This window comes from Ambystoma mexicanum, chromosome 5q, assembly GCF_040938575.1.
Source record: "Ambystoma mexicanum isolate Mex_15411 chromosome 5q, UKY_AmexF1_1, whole genome shotgun sequence".
Classification (NCBI taxonomy): Eukaryota; Metazoa; Chordata; class Amphibia; order Caudata; family Ambystomatidae; genus Ambystoma; species Ambystoma mexicanum.
Genome location: NC_090933.1, coordinates 114,000,636 through 114,017,683, shown reverse-complemented (window position 1 = coordinate 114,017,683; position 17,048 = coordinate 114,000,636). Strand labels below are relative to the sequence as shown.

General features: G+C 48.0%; 1 protein-coding gene across 1 annotated transcript in view; it reads left to right on the top strand.

The window, feature by feature from the left end:
* Positions 1-17,048, top strand: part of ABITRAM (actin binding transcription modulator) — a 279,066-nt gene that overhangs the window by 72,295 nt on the left and 189,723 nt on the right. Inside the window, exon 2 of the mRNA XM_069620629.1 lies at positions 13,169-13,220. Coding sequence (XP_069476730.1) covers positions 13,169-13,220 — 52 coding nt within the window. The remainder of the gene's footprint in view (positions 1-13,168; positions 13,221-17,048) is intronic.

The window sequence follows — 17,048 nt, the reverse complement described above, 5'->3', positions numbered from 1 at the left end:
TTAGGCTGGCGGTGTGTGCTCCGCTGGCTGAGTTTAATTAGGATGTTGCGGAGTAAGAGGCAAGTGTTAGTATGAGAACTGCTATACCGAATGTGTCATAGTATCACTGTGTTCTAGTTGAATGGTGGCATATAGGAGAGTAAGCGTGGTAGTGTGATATGGTAGTTTTCATTGAGGCCGTTCCATCACTTCCGTCCGTTCCATCCACTCCATCTATTCTGTCCGTCCCGTGTAGTCCATCTGTTCCATGTACTCCATTCATTGTTCCTACTCTGTCAGTTAGATCCAGTCCGTCCCCTCTATCCGAAACATCACTCGACCCGATCCATTCCATCGACTCCATCGACTCCATCCACTCGATTCTTTCCATCTACTCGATTTTTTTTTTTTTTTTTCCATCTATTCTATCCGTTCCATCTTTTCTATCCATTCCATCCTTTCTCTCCTTTCTATCTGTTGCTCCCACTCAATCCACTCATCATTTCCATCCACTCAGTCTATTCCATCCATTCCATCCTTTCCATCCGTTGCTTCCATCAGTTGCATCCACTCGTCCATTCCATCTAATACGTCTTTTCCATCCACTCCATCTTTTCCATCCACTCCGTCTTTTCCTTGCACTCTGTCTTTTCCATGCACTCTGTCTTTTCCATGCACTCTGTCTTTTCCATCCACTCTGTCTTTTCCATCCACTCTGTCTTTTCCATCCACTCTGTCTTTTCCATCCACTCTGTCTTTTCCATCCACTCTGTCTTTTCCATCCACTCTGTCTTTTCCATCCACTCCGTCTTTTCCATCCACTCCGTCTTTTCCATCCACTCCGTCTTTTCCATCCTTTCCATCTATTCCATCTTTTTTTATCCTTTCTATCCTTTCCATCAGTTGCATCCACTCCGTCTTTTCGATCCACTCCGTCTTTTCCATCCACTCCGTCTTTTCCATCCACTCCGTCTTTTCCATCCACTCCGTCTTTTCCTTCCACTCCGTCTTTTCCATTCACTCCATCGTTTCCATTCACTCTCTTTTCTGTCCTTTACATCCGTTGCTTCCATCTGTTGCATCCACTCTGCCCATTCCATCCACTCTGTCCATTCCATCCACTCTGTCCATTCCATCCACTCTGTCCATTCCATCCACTCTGTCCATTCCATCCACTCTGTCCATTCCATCCACTCTGTCCATTCCATCCACTCTGTCCATTCCATCCACTCTGTCCATTCCATCCACTCCGTCCATTCCATCCACTCCGGCTTTTCCATCGATTCCATCTGCTCCATCTTCTGTCACCCATTGCACCCGTTTTATTCGTTTCATCCATTTCATTTCTTTCATCCATTTTATTCCATTCTGTTTAGATTCTCTGCTTTAATTTACCTTGGCATTTTAGCTTTTACGTTTATCATGATCAGGTCTCGATGCTTTTTTGGTTTGGCATCTTGAGGTACTGTTTATTGTTGCTGTTACACTGTTTGTGTTTAAGAGTCGGTGTTTTAGGGGAAGAGCCACGTTTTCAGTAATTTGCGGAAAGACATGAGGTCTTCGGCGAGTCAGATGTGGGGTGGAAGAGAGCTCCATAGAGCGGGGGCCATGGCTGAGAATGATGATCCACCTAACCTGACTGAGTTAGTTTTTGGTATCGCTAGGAGTCGAGCAGAGCTTGATTTTAGAGTGCGTGGTGGATGATAGGGTTTTAGTTTGTCCTGAAGATATTGTGGTCCGGTTTTATGCATTGCTCGGTGAGAGATGCATAAGGTTTTGAAGGTCACCCTTCGGGCAACCGGAAGCCAGTGCAGAGTTTTGAGAGCTGGGGAGAAGTGATCTCTTGGGCAAGTGCTAGTAGCAGTTTGGCTGCGGCATTTTGTGCTCTTTGTAGTTTAGTCGGGTGGTACGCATGGACTCCGAGGTAGAGGGGGTTAGCATAGTCCAGTCTTGACATTACAATTGATTGGACTGCAGAGAGTCTGTTGGGAAAGGAGAGGTATTGAAAAATGCGCCTAAGAATTTTGAGGTGGTAGTGGCAGGACTTAGAGACGTTGTTGACTTGGTGCGAGAGGGTTAGGTCAGAGTCGAGAGTGCATCCAAGGTTTGTTACTGAGGTTGAGGTTGTCGGGGGAATTGCCCATGGCAGATGGGCAGGGTAGGGGGTGCGGAAGAAGTTCGGTGTTGTCACATACCCTGATTTCAGTTTTGGAGGGGTTTAACAGGAGGTGGTTTGTGGTTATCCAGTGATCGATGTCAAGGAGGCAGGCAGCGAGGTTGGGTTTGTAGTTGGGATTTGAATTAAGGAATTTTAGTATTAGTTGGGTGTCGTCGGCGTAGTTGTAGCATAGGATATTGTGATTATTCGTGGGAGGGTGGACATATAGAGGTTGAACAGGAGGGCTGATGGGCACGCTCCTTGTGGAACTCTGGTATTGACTGGTCGGGCAGGGGAAGCATAGGAGGAGAGTAGGGTTATTTGGTTCCTATTGGTGAGGAAGGATGCTATCCATTTGAGAGCGTTTCCACAGATTCCTAGGAAGTGAAGGCGGTCGAAGAGAATTGAGTGGTTGATTGTGTCAAAGGCGGCGGATAGGTCGAGAAGGATTCGTGCACCGCATCCCACAGAGTCTGCAGTGTTTTTAAGGTCATCCCAGATTGAGGTTAGGGTGGTTTCGGTTCCGTGTCGGGGTCTGAAACCTGATTGAGCGGGGTCGAGGAGATTGTTGGCTTCGACAAAGGCATTTAGTTGGGAGTAGGCGGTTGGGTTTAGCAAGGAACCTGGTGTTAGGGATGGGGCGGTAGTTTTTGGGGTCGAGAGAGTCGAGGGAAGGTTTCTTTAGAAGAGGCTTGACATGAGCGATTTTGAACGCGTCGGGAAAAATTCCTGAGGAGAGGGAGTCATTTATGATGGCTCTTGCGTGTTCTCCTGCGCAGGTAGATGCAAATATTTCTTTGAGGGTTGTGGCTGGGTAGGGGTCTAGCGGGGAGCCGGATGGTTTGCAGGCAGAGAGAAGTTTGAGAAATTGGTCAGTTGATAGTGGAGTGAAAGAGTCGAAGGTCGGGAGGGTGGCAGTTGCAGGTGGTGGGGTGGGGGTTAGGGTGGGTTGATTGTGTGGTGGGTGGAGGAGGGCCAGTTTGTTGGTTAGAGAATTTGTTCTTTCGAGATCAGTGGGGTAGAAGTGGAGAGAGAGTGAGTCGCAGAGTGATTGTGAGGGGGTTGATTGGGTGATATGAGTAATATTATTTATAATGCGCTTAATACCCAGAGGTTTCTAAGCACGGACCTGGGGGTTTGAACGTGTGTTGCTTCGTGTCGTCTCGCTTCCAAGGCGAGTACGTTGCCCCTGAGCTATCTGCACGAGGGTGGTGGTTTGGTGAATTCAGAGATGATTTTGTGGAGTTCTTTGCTGGGGTTTTCACAGTTCATTATTTAGGAGTCGTAGGGGGCTTTTTTTGCTTTCTGGATTTTGGCTTTGTAGTGGCGATGGTGCCGGGCCAAGGTGGATCTGCTCAGGGGGGTTTTGTCTTTCCGCCATTTGCGTGCGAGGGCGTTATATAGTAGTTTTGCGGTCTTCAGTTCTGGTGTAAACCATCCAGGAAAAGGGTTGTGGCGAGCTGATGGTTTCCAAGAGGGGGTGAGTGGGATTAATGAGGTATTGAGCCATGAGTCAAAGGCGTCAGAGGTTAGGTGTTCATTGGGTGGGCAGGTAGGGGGAGGAGACTGATGCAGCACGTCGGCTAGGTCGGGATGGATTTTTAGTTTCTTCCAGCATTTGTGTAAATTTGGGGGTTCTGGTTCAGGTACAGGGAGCGGTGTGGGTGAACAAATGGTGAAAGAGACAATGAAGTGATCCGACCAGATGATAGGGGTGGGGGGGTATTTAGATGTATCTGGTCGTGGGAGCTGAAGATGGCATTAAGGGTGTGTCCTTTATAGTGAGTTGGCCCTTTTGTGTGGGTATGGAGGTTAATCGCGTCGAGCCAATCGACCAGAGAGTGGGTCATAGGGTTGGTGGGGATGTCAAGCCAGATATTGAAATCTCATAGAAGGGTGAGGGTGGGATGGTTTAATTGGATGGTGGCTATCGAGTCGCAGAGGTGGTTTGAGAATTGTCAGTCGTAGCCTGGAGGTCTGTAGATGATTAGGAAGCTGTGGGAGAAGGAAGGGGGGAGGGATGGTTCTACGAGAAGCGATTCGCAGGAAGGGATGGTTGGCTGGTTGTCGATGATTGAGGTGGAGAAGTGTGACTTGAAGACGATTGCTAGTCCTCCTCTAGAGGGTCGGTTTAGTGGGATTAGGGAGTTGTTTTGGGGGAAAGGCTTCATTGGCGATGGGGCCAAAGGCGTCGGAGAACCAGGTTTCCATGATAAAGACTAGGCCTTATTTGTCTGAGGTGAGGAGGTCAAAGATGCTGTGTTTTTTTTGTTGCTACATATCGGGCATTAAAAAGGATGCATCTTACTTCGGTACAGGAGGATGATGTGGGAGGTGCAGAAGTGGGGGGGGGACAGTGAGTCGGATGGGTGGTTGGGGGTGGGTGGAGGGGGATGGTGGGAGAGAGTGGAAACTAGAGAGAGAGAGAGAGAGAGAGAGAGACGATGGGAAGAGTAAGCGGGCGGTCGAGGTGGTGGGTGCGGGGGGGAGGGGTTGGACGGGTGTGTGGAGTTGGATGGGTTTGGGTCGGGAGTTTCTGTTGTGGTTGGTGAGAATTCAAGGGAGAGGGGTTTAAGGGAAGGTGAGGCGGAGGGTGGTGATGATCGATATTGGGAGATTGAGGTGGTGGGTCGAGATAGGAGTGGCGAGGAGTACTGGAAGATTGAGGGAGACCAGGTACGTTTTCTCTTCAGAGTTTTTGTTGGGGTGGGTGTGTGAGAGAGGGTGGGGGTGGTCAGAGGGTGAAATGGCTGCGGCTACTGTTCTTGCCAGGGTGAGACGTGCAGTTTTTAGGGAGGGGAAAGAGTGGGGTCGGGGGAGGAAGTTGGTGGGAGTTGATGAGAGGAAAGGCTGGTGGGAGGTTGCAGGGCTGGGTGTGTTTGGAAGGCTGGACGGGCCTTTAGCTGGGTGGGTCGGGGTGTGGATATGATGATAGTGGGCAGGTGGGTGGAGGGGAAGGGTGTGCTTGGGAGGCTGGGCGGGCCGTTAGTAGGAGGCGCCGGGTGTGTAGGTATGGTGATAATGGTCAGGTGGGTGGAGAGGATGGGAGTGGCAGGGGTTTTAGGGTGGTTGGTTCGCCATCGGGCTCCTCTGGCTTGGTGTTTGGATCGGGAATGGGATGGGGTGGTTCTTCTGGCTGGGGGGTTGTATGTGGAGTGAGCTGAGGATGTGGTGGAGGGTTGGATGGTTAGGGGAGGTGGGGGGTGGGAGGTAGGGCGAAAGGGAAGGGGTGTGGGCGCGAGCAGGTTTTTTTTCGACGGACCTTGGTAGGTTGTGTGGACTCATGGCGTGGTTAAGTTTGAACTGAGTTATAGTTGGCAAAGGATGATTTCATTCCTACATTCCAAGTTCAACTATACTACAGGATGTTAATTGTTCACACTTTCTAGGTTTACCTGTACTATAGTTGGGGATAGTTTCTGGGTTCAGCAAAACCCACAGCAAGATATTATTTGCTCTTTCTAAGTTTATCTATACCAGAGTTATGGACAGCTTCGAGGTCAAACTGAGCCACCAGAAGATATTATTGACACTCTCTAGGATTATCTATACCACAGTTAGGGATGGTTTCTAAGTTCAACTGAACCATAGGAGGAATTATTCACACTTTCTGAATTTAACTATGCCACAGTTAGGCACCCTTTCTAGTTCGGCAGTAGCACAGGTTGATATTATTCAGAGTTTCTAAGTTCAGTTGCACCACAGCAAGGTAATATTCACACCTTAAAGTTCATCTGTACCACTGGATGATATTATTCCCACTTTCTAAGTTCGATTATGCCATAGGGTGGGAGTATTCATGTATTCTAAAATGAAATGGACTATAGTTAAGTTCTTAGGCACACTTTCGAAAATTGAGGTAGACCACTATTCCGCTATTAGGTACACTCTCTACATTGAATTAGACCACATTTACGCTATTATGCATACTTCTAAGTTCAACTTTGGCACAATGTGGTTATTAGACACTTTCTAAATTGAATTAATCTACAGTCATGCTATCAGGTACACTCTCCAAATTGAGCTAGTTCACAGCTGCACTACTGGCACCGTTCTAACTTCAGCTTTGATACAGTGATGATATTAGATACACTACTCTAAAATGAACTGGACCACGGTTATGCTATTAGACACACTTTCTGATTTCGTGAGGTTTGTGCAGACAGTCTATATGCAGTATTAAGCTCATTTAAACAAGTCGGGCATGGTCAGTGCTGTTGCGAGTACAGTCTGGGTGGAAGAAAATAAGAACAGTAGGGCTTCTAGGTTTGAGTGGTAGAGTTGTCTGGAATTAAGTAATTGCTTCAGTCCCCAACCATGTCACACATACTTTTTGGTGGGTCCTGGCTTCCTGCTTCTCCTGCAGATACGGTCTGGAGCTGTCTTTTGTAGGAGCTGTCCTTTGCCTCAGGGTCCTTAGCCGAAGGAGGGTGCTGGGCAGGGGGCTGCCCTGGGGGGCCATTTAAGACCAGTAGGGGAGCTAATGGGAGGGTGGAGGGCAGGTCGGGAGGCGGGAGGGAAGGGGAAACGGGAAGAGGGCACGGGGTGGGAGCGGGCTGCGAGGGGCTGGTGGGAGTTTTTAGAGGGCCTTGGGGCCAAGAGAATATTAACAAAAAAGACTCCCCAACAGGGCCTTGCACTCACCGAGCTCTGCTGCAAATGGAGCCGGTGATTTCTAGTCGAGTGACTAGATTGCACACAGCACGGTCCTAAGGACCAATGAGAGCGGGGGTGGGTGGGTCGGGAGGCGGGAGGGAAGTGAAACGGGAAGAGGGCGCGGGGTGGGAGTAGGCTGCGGGGGGTTTTCAGGGGACCTTGGGGCCAAGTAAATAATAACAAAAAAGGCTCACCAAGAGGGCCTTGCACTCACCGAGCTCAGCTGCAATGTTAAGGCACAGCAAAGGGCTTACCAGGTACCCAAAGGAAGCGTAATCATTCCGGGTGGCAGTCTGAAGTCGGTAACGGTACGTACGAGCTGGAGAAGACCAAACGTGTGGCAATGGGAATCTAGGAGACAGGCTGAAAGTCGGCAACAGGAAGGAGCAGTGGTTGCAAGACACTAGACAACAGGAGTCCGATACACAATCCGAGTCGGCAACAGATGATTACAAGATGTTGGGCAAAAGGAGTCCGTAGAACAAGCTGCAGTCGTACCAGGAACAAATACAGACGAGATAATAGTGAGTTAAATGCTACGAATAGAAGCAGCGTTCGGAAAGGAAACGCAGCCTTTAAACGTTGTTGAGGAGGCAAAGCCTGTGACGCAGAGTCGCGGGTGAGCCCAGCTGACCTGCCATGTGACGCAGCCTTCATGGTTGCACCATGGAAACTGACGCGGTAGCTCCTTGCCATGGCAAACGCCAACCCTGCCAAAGGGGCGCTGCCATGCAACGAGACTAAAGGCCAGCATGCCTACTGATGCGGGAGGGCCGATGCCCCCTAGACATAACGGACAGACACCATCTCCACCAGGTTCCATGTCATTTCATCGCAGGATTGAAATTTTGCGTGGGGTTTTTCCGCAGATGATATAACGAAAAAACTCATCGAATTTTTATTTTTTTTATTTCTGGGGGGCTTCCCTCCCCATTGTCATGACCTACAGAACGCACCCCTTTTGGACTTCCTGGTCCTTGTCTCAACAGGGCTTACACTCCCTGGTACTCCCAACATGGCCGTCCAGCCTGAAGCACCTTCCTCAATCTACACGTTGGACGTAGAGTGTTCTACTAATATACCACGCCCCCCGCGGCTCCGCGTGTCTCAATGTTATTGCGAAGTAGCGACTACACGTGTGCTCCGTAGCTCGCGGTATTGTTTCCCTGATTCTGTCCCTACTAACTCCATTCCTAGTCCCTCTCCTTTCTTTCTTACTTCCTGGACTCGTGTGCTGTGCAGTACACTTTCTTAATTTCCCGGATTCCTGGATCATTGCATCCCGGAACATTGAACGCACACTGGAGTCGGAAGAGACTCGTTCAGCCTTATTCAAGACCCGATCCGTCTGCAAGAAGGCATCGACCAAGAAATCCAGCAAAGATCGGACTCAGGTTAGAAGGGGGGAACTGCTTGACAGTTTGAGACGCCACCCAAACGAACTCGATATGGACATAGTGCCCAGGAATGCCTGTTAGACTTTCAGCAGGGATCCCAGGATCTGCTCACCTTTGTAACCCGATTCAAGCAATTAGCCAAATAAGCTGATTGGTCCCCTGAGGCGAGTTTTACCCTTTTCAGGAGAGGACTGAATGAGGAGATTAAGGATGAGTTGGCCAGAGTGGCTCGCCCATACTCATTCCAGGCACTAATGGACCTTGCCATGCAAATAGACTTTCGAATCCAGGAAAGGAAGGCAGAGGAGAAGAAATCCTCCGAAAGTGTCCTTTGAGAGTACCACCAAGACGGACACAAACCCTGGCTCAGTCACTGAACCAGAACCCATGCAGATAGGAGCCTTCCGTGGACCTATATCCCCGCAAGAAAGGATGAGAAGGATTCACATGGGGTTGTGTATGTATTGTGCCTCAGATAAACACTTGGTTAGGGAGTGTCCTCTAGTTCCTCCTCGGCGTTCGGGAAACGCCAGCTCCCGATCCTAGATGGAGCAGAGCTTCGGGAGAGAGATGTTTGCTCCACATCAATTCCATCCTTGAACTCTCCTGGACAAAACAATTTGGTGATAGTGCAGGCCTTCCTATCGCCCTCCAAGAATAAGACCTATTCCATTTTGGCCTTGGTAGACTGTGGAGCTATGGGAATTTTCATTGATCAAGATTGGGTTGTTAGTCATATTCCATACGAGACACGAAGCACCATGCAGCTGGTGGAAGCAATCGACGGAAGACCCTTCACTTCACGGCCCATAAGCCTGCAGACTAAAGAGATCCAGCTTTCTATAAACCATCACCAAGAGCGGATTAGATTCGACATCATTAAGTCAGCTCATTACCCCATGGTATTGGGTATGCCCTGGTTACAGAAGCACAATCTGAACATCAATTGGACAGCAGGATCACTATTCCTAGGCTCAGAGTTTTGTATGTCTCGCTATCCATTCCTGGATCCCTCCTTGACACCCCCTAAAGAACCACCAAGAGACCAGCAAACACCACTCATGGTTTCCAATATCATACAAGTCCCTGAGGCCTATCAGGGATATGCTGATGTATTTTCAACTGCCATAGTCCAGGCCTTACCCCCCTCACAGAACTGAAGACTGCGCCATAGATACAGATCCCTCAGCAGTGATTCCCTTCGGCAGAATGTTCATCCTTTCCGAACTTGAGAAAAAGGCCCTCCGAGAATACCTAGATACCAACCTTGAAAATGGCACCATAAGACCTTCTAAATCTCCAGCAGGTGCTTCGTTGTTCTTTGTTCCCAAAAAGGACACCAAGGAACTCAGACCTTGCCTCGACTATCGTGGCTTAAATCAATGCACCCTCAAAGACCGGTATCCATTGCCCTTGATCTCGGATATCCTGGCAGCTGTGAGAGGCGCCGTAATATTCACGAAGTTGGATCTCCGGTGTGCCTACCATTTGATCCGTGTCCGGGAAGGAGACGAATGGAAAACAGCCTTTAGAACACCCTTTGGTCACTATGAATATCTAGTCATGCCCTTTGGACTAGCTAATGCCCCCGCAGTTTTTCAATGTTTCATGGATAGGGTGTTCTCTGACATGTTATTCCTCTTCGTCATTGTCTATCTGGACGACATATTGATCTTTTCCAAGGACCTTCTAAAGCATGAAGAACATGTAAAGGCAGTATTGCAACGACTCCGTCAACACCAACTTTTAGCCAAACACGAAAAATGCTTGTTTCACGTTACTTCTGTTCACTACCTAGGATTCATTCTTAGCCCAGAAGGAATTGGTATGGACCCTTCAAAGGTAAAGGCCATACTGGCACGGCCCGCTCCCACGTCCGTGAAACAAGTTCAATCCTTCCTGGGGCTTGCCAATTTCTACCCGAAGTTCATATCCACCTTTTCCGAGATTGTTCAGCCGATCGCAGTTCTCTTGAAGAAGGACACCCCCTTTATCTGGTCTACACCGCAAGATAAGGCATTCCAACATTTAAAGGCATTGTTCACGCAAGCCCCCATCTTAGCCCAACCCGACATAAATCGACCATTCCTAGTGGAAACGGATGCCTCTAACTACGCCATAGGAGCGGTGTTGAAGCAGGAATTTGAGGATAAACTGGAACACCCCATTGCATACCTTTCACGAACCCTGACTCCAAGTGAGACACACTACTCCGTCCTGGAAAAGGAACTGTTAGCCATCCGCCAAGCCTTCACTAAATGGCGACATCTACTTCTGGGTGCTAGACATCCAGTTCAGGTCCGCACGGACCATCGGAATCTTCAAATTCTACAGTCATTGGAGTGTAGGAACAGTTGTCAGGCGCGTTGGGCCTACTTCTTTGCCAAGTACCAGTTCCACATCGCTCATGTTCCCGGATCACAAAACCTGATTGCTGAAGCCTTATCTCGACGTCCTGACTATTTAACTACTGAAGATAGGGCCTACCCTAAGATGTTTCCCCACACGATCTTTGTAGCTCAAGCAGTCAATCTCCTGGAAGAAATTCGAGTGCAAACCCAATCCTCTGATCTGTGGAAGGATATTTCAAGGAAGAGTCAATGGAATCTAAGAGTCAAGGAAAGATATTTATTCAAGGACAATGCACTGGTCATTCCCACACAAATTACAACAAAGAATAATAAACCTCTGTCATGATACCCTTCACTCCGGACATCGTGGCATAACCTGGAATGAAGACCGATGTACAGCAGTACATCCAAGCTTGTGCTATCTGTAGTCAAAATAAACATAACAAGAGACCGGCGGGTCTTCTACTGCAACCTACACTGCCAACAAGGCCATGGGAATTCATTGCTACAGACTTCATTGTGGAATTACCACCTTCCCGAGGATACACGACCATTATGGTTACCATTGACTTGTTCACTCATATGGCTCATTTTACACCCCTGTGTAAGCTACCATCCTCGTCCGAAATTGCTGGAATCTTTCTGGAACACATATTCCGTCTACATGGACTTCCTTCCAAGATCATATCTGATCGAGGACCTCAATACGTCTCACAATTCTGGAAACATCTCTGTCGCATTTTAGGAATCCAACGCGCCCTCTCATCAGGTTATCATCCCCAAACCAACGGGGCCACAGAACATGCTAATCAGACCCTGGAACAGTATCTTCGATGTTTTGCCACCAAGGTTCAGGATGACTGGTCGCTCCTGCTACCCGTGGCTGAATTTGCCTACAACAATTCCGATCATTCAGCACTTAAGACCAGTCCCTTTTATTGTAGCCAACGTTTCCATCCATCGGTTCTACCCTCTGTTCTCCCTCATCCCACACCGGTACCTACTGTCGACTCCTGGATCGAAACCCTCATCAACGTACACCAGGAGGCCAAAGAAAACTTAGAGAAGGCCAGAACACAGACTAAGAGGTGTGCAGATTCCAAAAGAAGACCAGGGCCTTCTTATGAAATTGGTGATCAAGTCTGGTTGTCCTCGAAATTACTACCTCGACATCTACGGCCAAACAAATTGGCCCCTCGGTACTATGGTCCATTTCCCATCAAGGAAATTATAAATCCAGTCTCATACCAGATCAAACTACCAGACCCCTGGAAGAAAATTCACCCAGTTTTTCTCACATGCTTATTAAAACCCTACATCCGATCCTCCCGGAAATCCTTTAGACCCCCTCCTCTGCTGGTCGACAACCAACTGGAATATGAAGTGTCCCGAATATGTGACTCCAGGTATAAACTGGGTCAGCTTCAATACCTGGTTGAATGGAAGGGATATCCTCCTAGTGAAAGAACCTGGGAACCACTTTCTAATCTCAAGACCCCTCGACTGCTCAGAAACTTTCACCTCATACACCCGGGCAAACCTGGAGGAACGGGTCTTCGGAGGAGGCATGCTGTCATGACCTACAGAACGCGCCCCTTTTGGACTTCCTGGTCCTTGTCTCAACGGGGCTTACACTCCCTGGTACTCCCAAGATGGCCGTCCAGCCTGAAGCACCTTCCTCGCTCTACACGTTGGACGTAGCGTGTTCTACTAATAGACCACGCCCCCCGCGGCTCGGCGTGTATCAATGCTATTGCGAAGTAGCGACCAGACCTGTGCTCTGTAGCTCGCGGTATTGTTTCCCTGATTCTGTCCCTGCTAACTCCGTTCCTTGTCCCTCTCCTTTCTTTCTTACTTCCTGGACTCGTGTGATGTGTAGTGCACTTTCTTAATTTGCCGGATTCCTGGATCATTGCATCCCGGAACTTTAAACGCACGCTGGAGTCGGTAGACCCGATCTGTCCGCAAGAAGGCATCGACCAAGAAATCCAGCAAAGATCGGACTCAGGTGAGAAGGGGGGAACTCCTTGACACACTTCCCCTTAATCCCCCATCCCCTCTATTCCCGAACACCCACACTGCATATATATATTTTTTTCTAACCCCCCCAAACATTTTGATGAGTTTTTTTCGTTATAAAAACCTTGGCAAAAAATGTTCTTCCTGCGATTAAAGGACTTCGTACTCTCCTCCATAGCTGCCATCCTTGATCAGGGGCATGGCACGGAATCTTTACATCACCACCTTGCTGTATGTGGACTTTGGTAGAGTCATCGAGGACACTTTGTGGTAGCTAATGTATTCGATGTGCAACTCATCTGAGTCAACATACACCATTAGTTTTGCTCTCAGGTGCCATACTATAGAAATGTGCGCAGGTAAAATGATCAACTGGCATGGTATTAATTCTGTTTTTCAGACTTAAGTTTGGTTTTAAATTGTAGTCTGTAAGTCGTTGTCATGAGAAAACTCTTTTTGCTGATATTAGTCTTCTGTATAAATGATTAGATTTAATAATCCATCCTAATTCTTTCGGTGTGAACCAAAGTATATGCTTACATACATCAGCTCTGGATAGGTTCAGTCTTTTGACCATGTAATTTGCTAATGTTGTCCTTGTTTTTCAGATATGAAAGGGAAGCCTTGTGAGGACCATTGTGTACTTCAACATTCAAATAGGCAAGTATATAACAATGAAATGTACATGCTAAAGATGTACATAGTTCTGCATTAAAGTGGGAAGCAGTGTGTGCGCTGGGGAAAGAAAAGTAACAAATGTTTTCAAAAACTACTTCTTATTATTTCATTATGCGACACTTGATGCAGCACTGTATAAACATTTTGGAGTCTACTCTATGGGGAAAAGACGTCTTCCTGGGTTGCGCTCCAGTCTAGACCTTATGCTCTCCATTCACCAATGCTCTGAAAGCTATACATCCATCTCCTAATGCATAAAGGTGGCTAAAATGTAAAATAGTTTTGTCTTTTGAGCAGTTATCGCAACTTCTTTTTTAAACCCGCTCAACAATTTTTAATGGACCCATTAGATTTTATTCTGAAGGGTGGGTGACTAAAAAACTTGCTCTGCCTTAGAACTTCATGAGGATTCAGCCTAGTTAAACCCAAAGTAAAAAATTATTCAAAGCCTTTTAAAATTGCTATACTCAACAGGCTCTGAACTAAAACAAAAAGAACCAGGATGATCATGGCAACTTGGGTTGTGGCACATGATTCAGTTATAGACCTGTGAATTAGCAGTGAGAAAGCCAAAACATCTGGCATTTATAGTTAAGCTTGTATGTTCTATCAGCATTGTCAACCGTTCTGCATGACGGAAGGCTCCTCTTGGGTCTCTACTGAAGGTTCCTCTTTTGGGGCCTCCTTGGCCCTTCTGAGAGTGCTACCTGGAGCAGCATTAAGGAAAGGATATAGAACCCCAGGGGATCCAGGCATCACTAAACGATGGCAGTAAATACAAAATAGGCCTGAGTGCCCCAGTTTCCCATTTGAGGATGGGAAGTTTGCAGACCCTGAATTGTCTCTGCTCCTTTTGAACCGCCCTGGCCCAGCAGGCTGCTGTGCCATGGAGCATTTGGATGAGGCGGAACTCCAGTGATCTCCTTAAGTGTGACTCCGAACCCGGATCAGCAAGCCAATCACTCAGGTGAGTAGGGCTGTGGCACGGAAGACTTGATATAAAGGGGTGAAGGGAAAGGGCAGCCATGGCGGTGACCAATGGGATTGTTTCATGACACACAGGAGGTGACTTGGTACCTAGCAGATGATAGTCACAGGCCCAAACGTTCTCCAAGGATCCATTGCACTTGGTGCCCATTTTACCTTCAGGGTTGGCGATAACAATGATGTCCTTTTTTGAAAAAGCTTGTCAGGCTTAAACTGGAGTGACATGCTGCATTGTGAAGGAGAAGGTGACCAATGGCTGGTGAATTTGAACTGTAACTGATGGCAAGAGGGCTAGAGGGCTAAGATTCTTGCGTGCTGGAGTTCTGATTTTGGGCAAAGCGCTTCGGAGAGGGCCATGCCTAGTACTCAATGGTTTGTTTTGCAAACCATCCCGGGCTCCCACAGGGTTCCCCTGGACTCCCTTTACTTGTGTGCACCCTCTTTCTACTATGGGGCCTCTGGCAACACTACAGAGTGTTCCGGCGTCTGTATCCGTGTCCTCGGCGAGAGTAACGTCTCGCCTCGTACGTGATGGTATCAGCAATCTGGCTTCTCTCTGGCATAATCCAGGTACACAATTTGCACTCGCCACTAGCCAATGGCTGCTGATATTTGACACTTGGCGAGTAAGAAATGGTGTGCTGTGTGTATGTATGGAATTGAGGTGGAAAGTGACTTTTTTTATGGCTTGCTTATAGATTGCAACTTGAATTGTTTCACTTGTCGTTGAGGTCCATATCTGTGGCTGCTGAATTCTCTGACTGGTATATTGTGGCTAATCCCATCCCTCTCTAAGTTTTCTAAAAGTCTTTCTGTTTTCCTGGAGCTTGTTTACCAGCCTGTGTTTCTCTCATGAATACTTGTCTATGTAGTTCACCTGTGGTGCTGCTGCTGCTCCCCCGATCGCCTCCTTCTGTGTGGTCTGGTTCCTGCCACCGTTCCCTTACATGCAAACTGGCCTGGCCAGTGGGTTTTGCTCGTTCCTGTGTGTGATGCCTGAGCCTTCTTCGATAGACAAAGGCAGAGCGCCATACTGGACCTTGTGATGCAATTGATTGGGAGGTTTGATACGTGGTTAGTCCAGGTGCTTTTGACTGAAAGGTCTATAGATGGAGGGGAGTATCTCCCTACAGAACAGGACCTCCTTGGAAGTAAACTGTGGTTTACCTCTGTGTTTTCTAATGGTGTTGCCAGGAATATTTGTAAGTTGTTTTCTATATCGCCCTTCTTCCAATAATGTGGACCTCACTGTGTGTGGCCCTGTAGGGATAGGGGAACAGAAGCCTGTTCTATTTGAGTGCAAGTAGGAAATACTTATCACCAGTGTCCCTGTGTGAAAGCTCTGGGTTCTTTGGAGTGGGTTGTATTCTGGGGCAGGTTAGCCATACAGGCAATTACCTAGTTGCACATGCAGCGATCAGTGTGGTGTTGGGGTTGTTGATAGAAGAAGGTAGGAACTTGCACCTTGTAGGTTGTTTTATGGGCAGTGAGGCGTAGGATTGCAAGATTCTAATAGTGCGGAGTTGGTGGCAGATTAGAGGGTGGGTCAGTGGTGGGGTAGAGTGCCAGTTTGTTTATAGGCTTTGGTTGTTGATGATCATTTTTAAGTATTAGTTCTGGTTCATTGTCTTGTCATATTTAAGATCAGTGTCTCGATGGGTCTCTGATAGATGATTTTCTGTAGTGCTCGCGTGAGTTGACCTATAAGTATTGCGTTCAATGTAGTACTCTGGGTGAGGATTAAAGAGTAATTTGTGAAGTTACTAGATTTTCAGTTGTAGTGCCAGTTTATTTTAATGTGAGGAAGGAACAGGGAACTGATTGTCTCAACATGAGGAACAAGCATACGCAAGCTTGGTAGGTTTGAGGTTCTTTGCTGAGGGGTAGTTGATGGTTTGACATTTCACATCCCCATTACGTCATGTCTTGTGTTGTCTCCTGAAAGTCATGTGGTTCGCTTCCAGGCAAAGCTTCTTGGGTAGGGTGCTTCGGAGTGTGGTTGCCAGAAGAGAGAAAGACTATGCTCTTTGTCACGTCTTGTTGAAGGTAGGTATTCGGATTAGAGCAGTGCTATATGGCATGTACTGCTACAATACCAATATGAAGGATAATGGGGCCCCTCCCATGGTATGCACGGTGGGCGATGCAGAGGGTTTTGAAGTGTGGTGTTCGTTTTTTTTTTTTTTTTGGATCACAAGCCAGTGGACAATATGTTGTGCTGGGGAAATATGTTCAAACCTTTCGTTCCTGAGGATGCGTGTGGCTGCTGCATTTTGGACTCTTTGTAGTGGATCCATGCCGTTGTCCGGGAATCTGACAGTCTGTTTGGGTAGTTCAGTCCTGTTGGGACCAGTGATATCAGAGCCATGGCTCTGCGTGTGAATATTGGCTAAGGTAAGAAGCGGACGCCTCTTGACCGAACTCTGCTGTGCCAGCCCAAGTATGGGCCATGGTCTGATCGTGAGACAGCTCGATTAGGAGGACACCAAGAGGCACATGCCCGCGCCAATCTCGCTGGAGATGGCTCTTCCTAACACTGAGGTCTCTGCTGGAGCTCGCTGCCATATTGCGCTGTTCAGGATCGGAGGCTGACATGGAGACAATGACCATCAAGTAACTCTGCAGGAAGAGAGAGTCGTCTCTTTGGATCTGAAGAGGGGGACTGATTTTACTGATACAAACCCCCCACCCTCACCTGCGGTGGTGGCCACAAATGGCTCCTGCCTCTTTGTGCCCTTGAACCATGCCTACACTGGAGCTTGAAGGGAGATCCCCCTTACTGATGCAAAGTGGTGCCCGATGCCCCAGGGTGCAGGTGCGAGC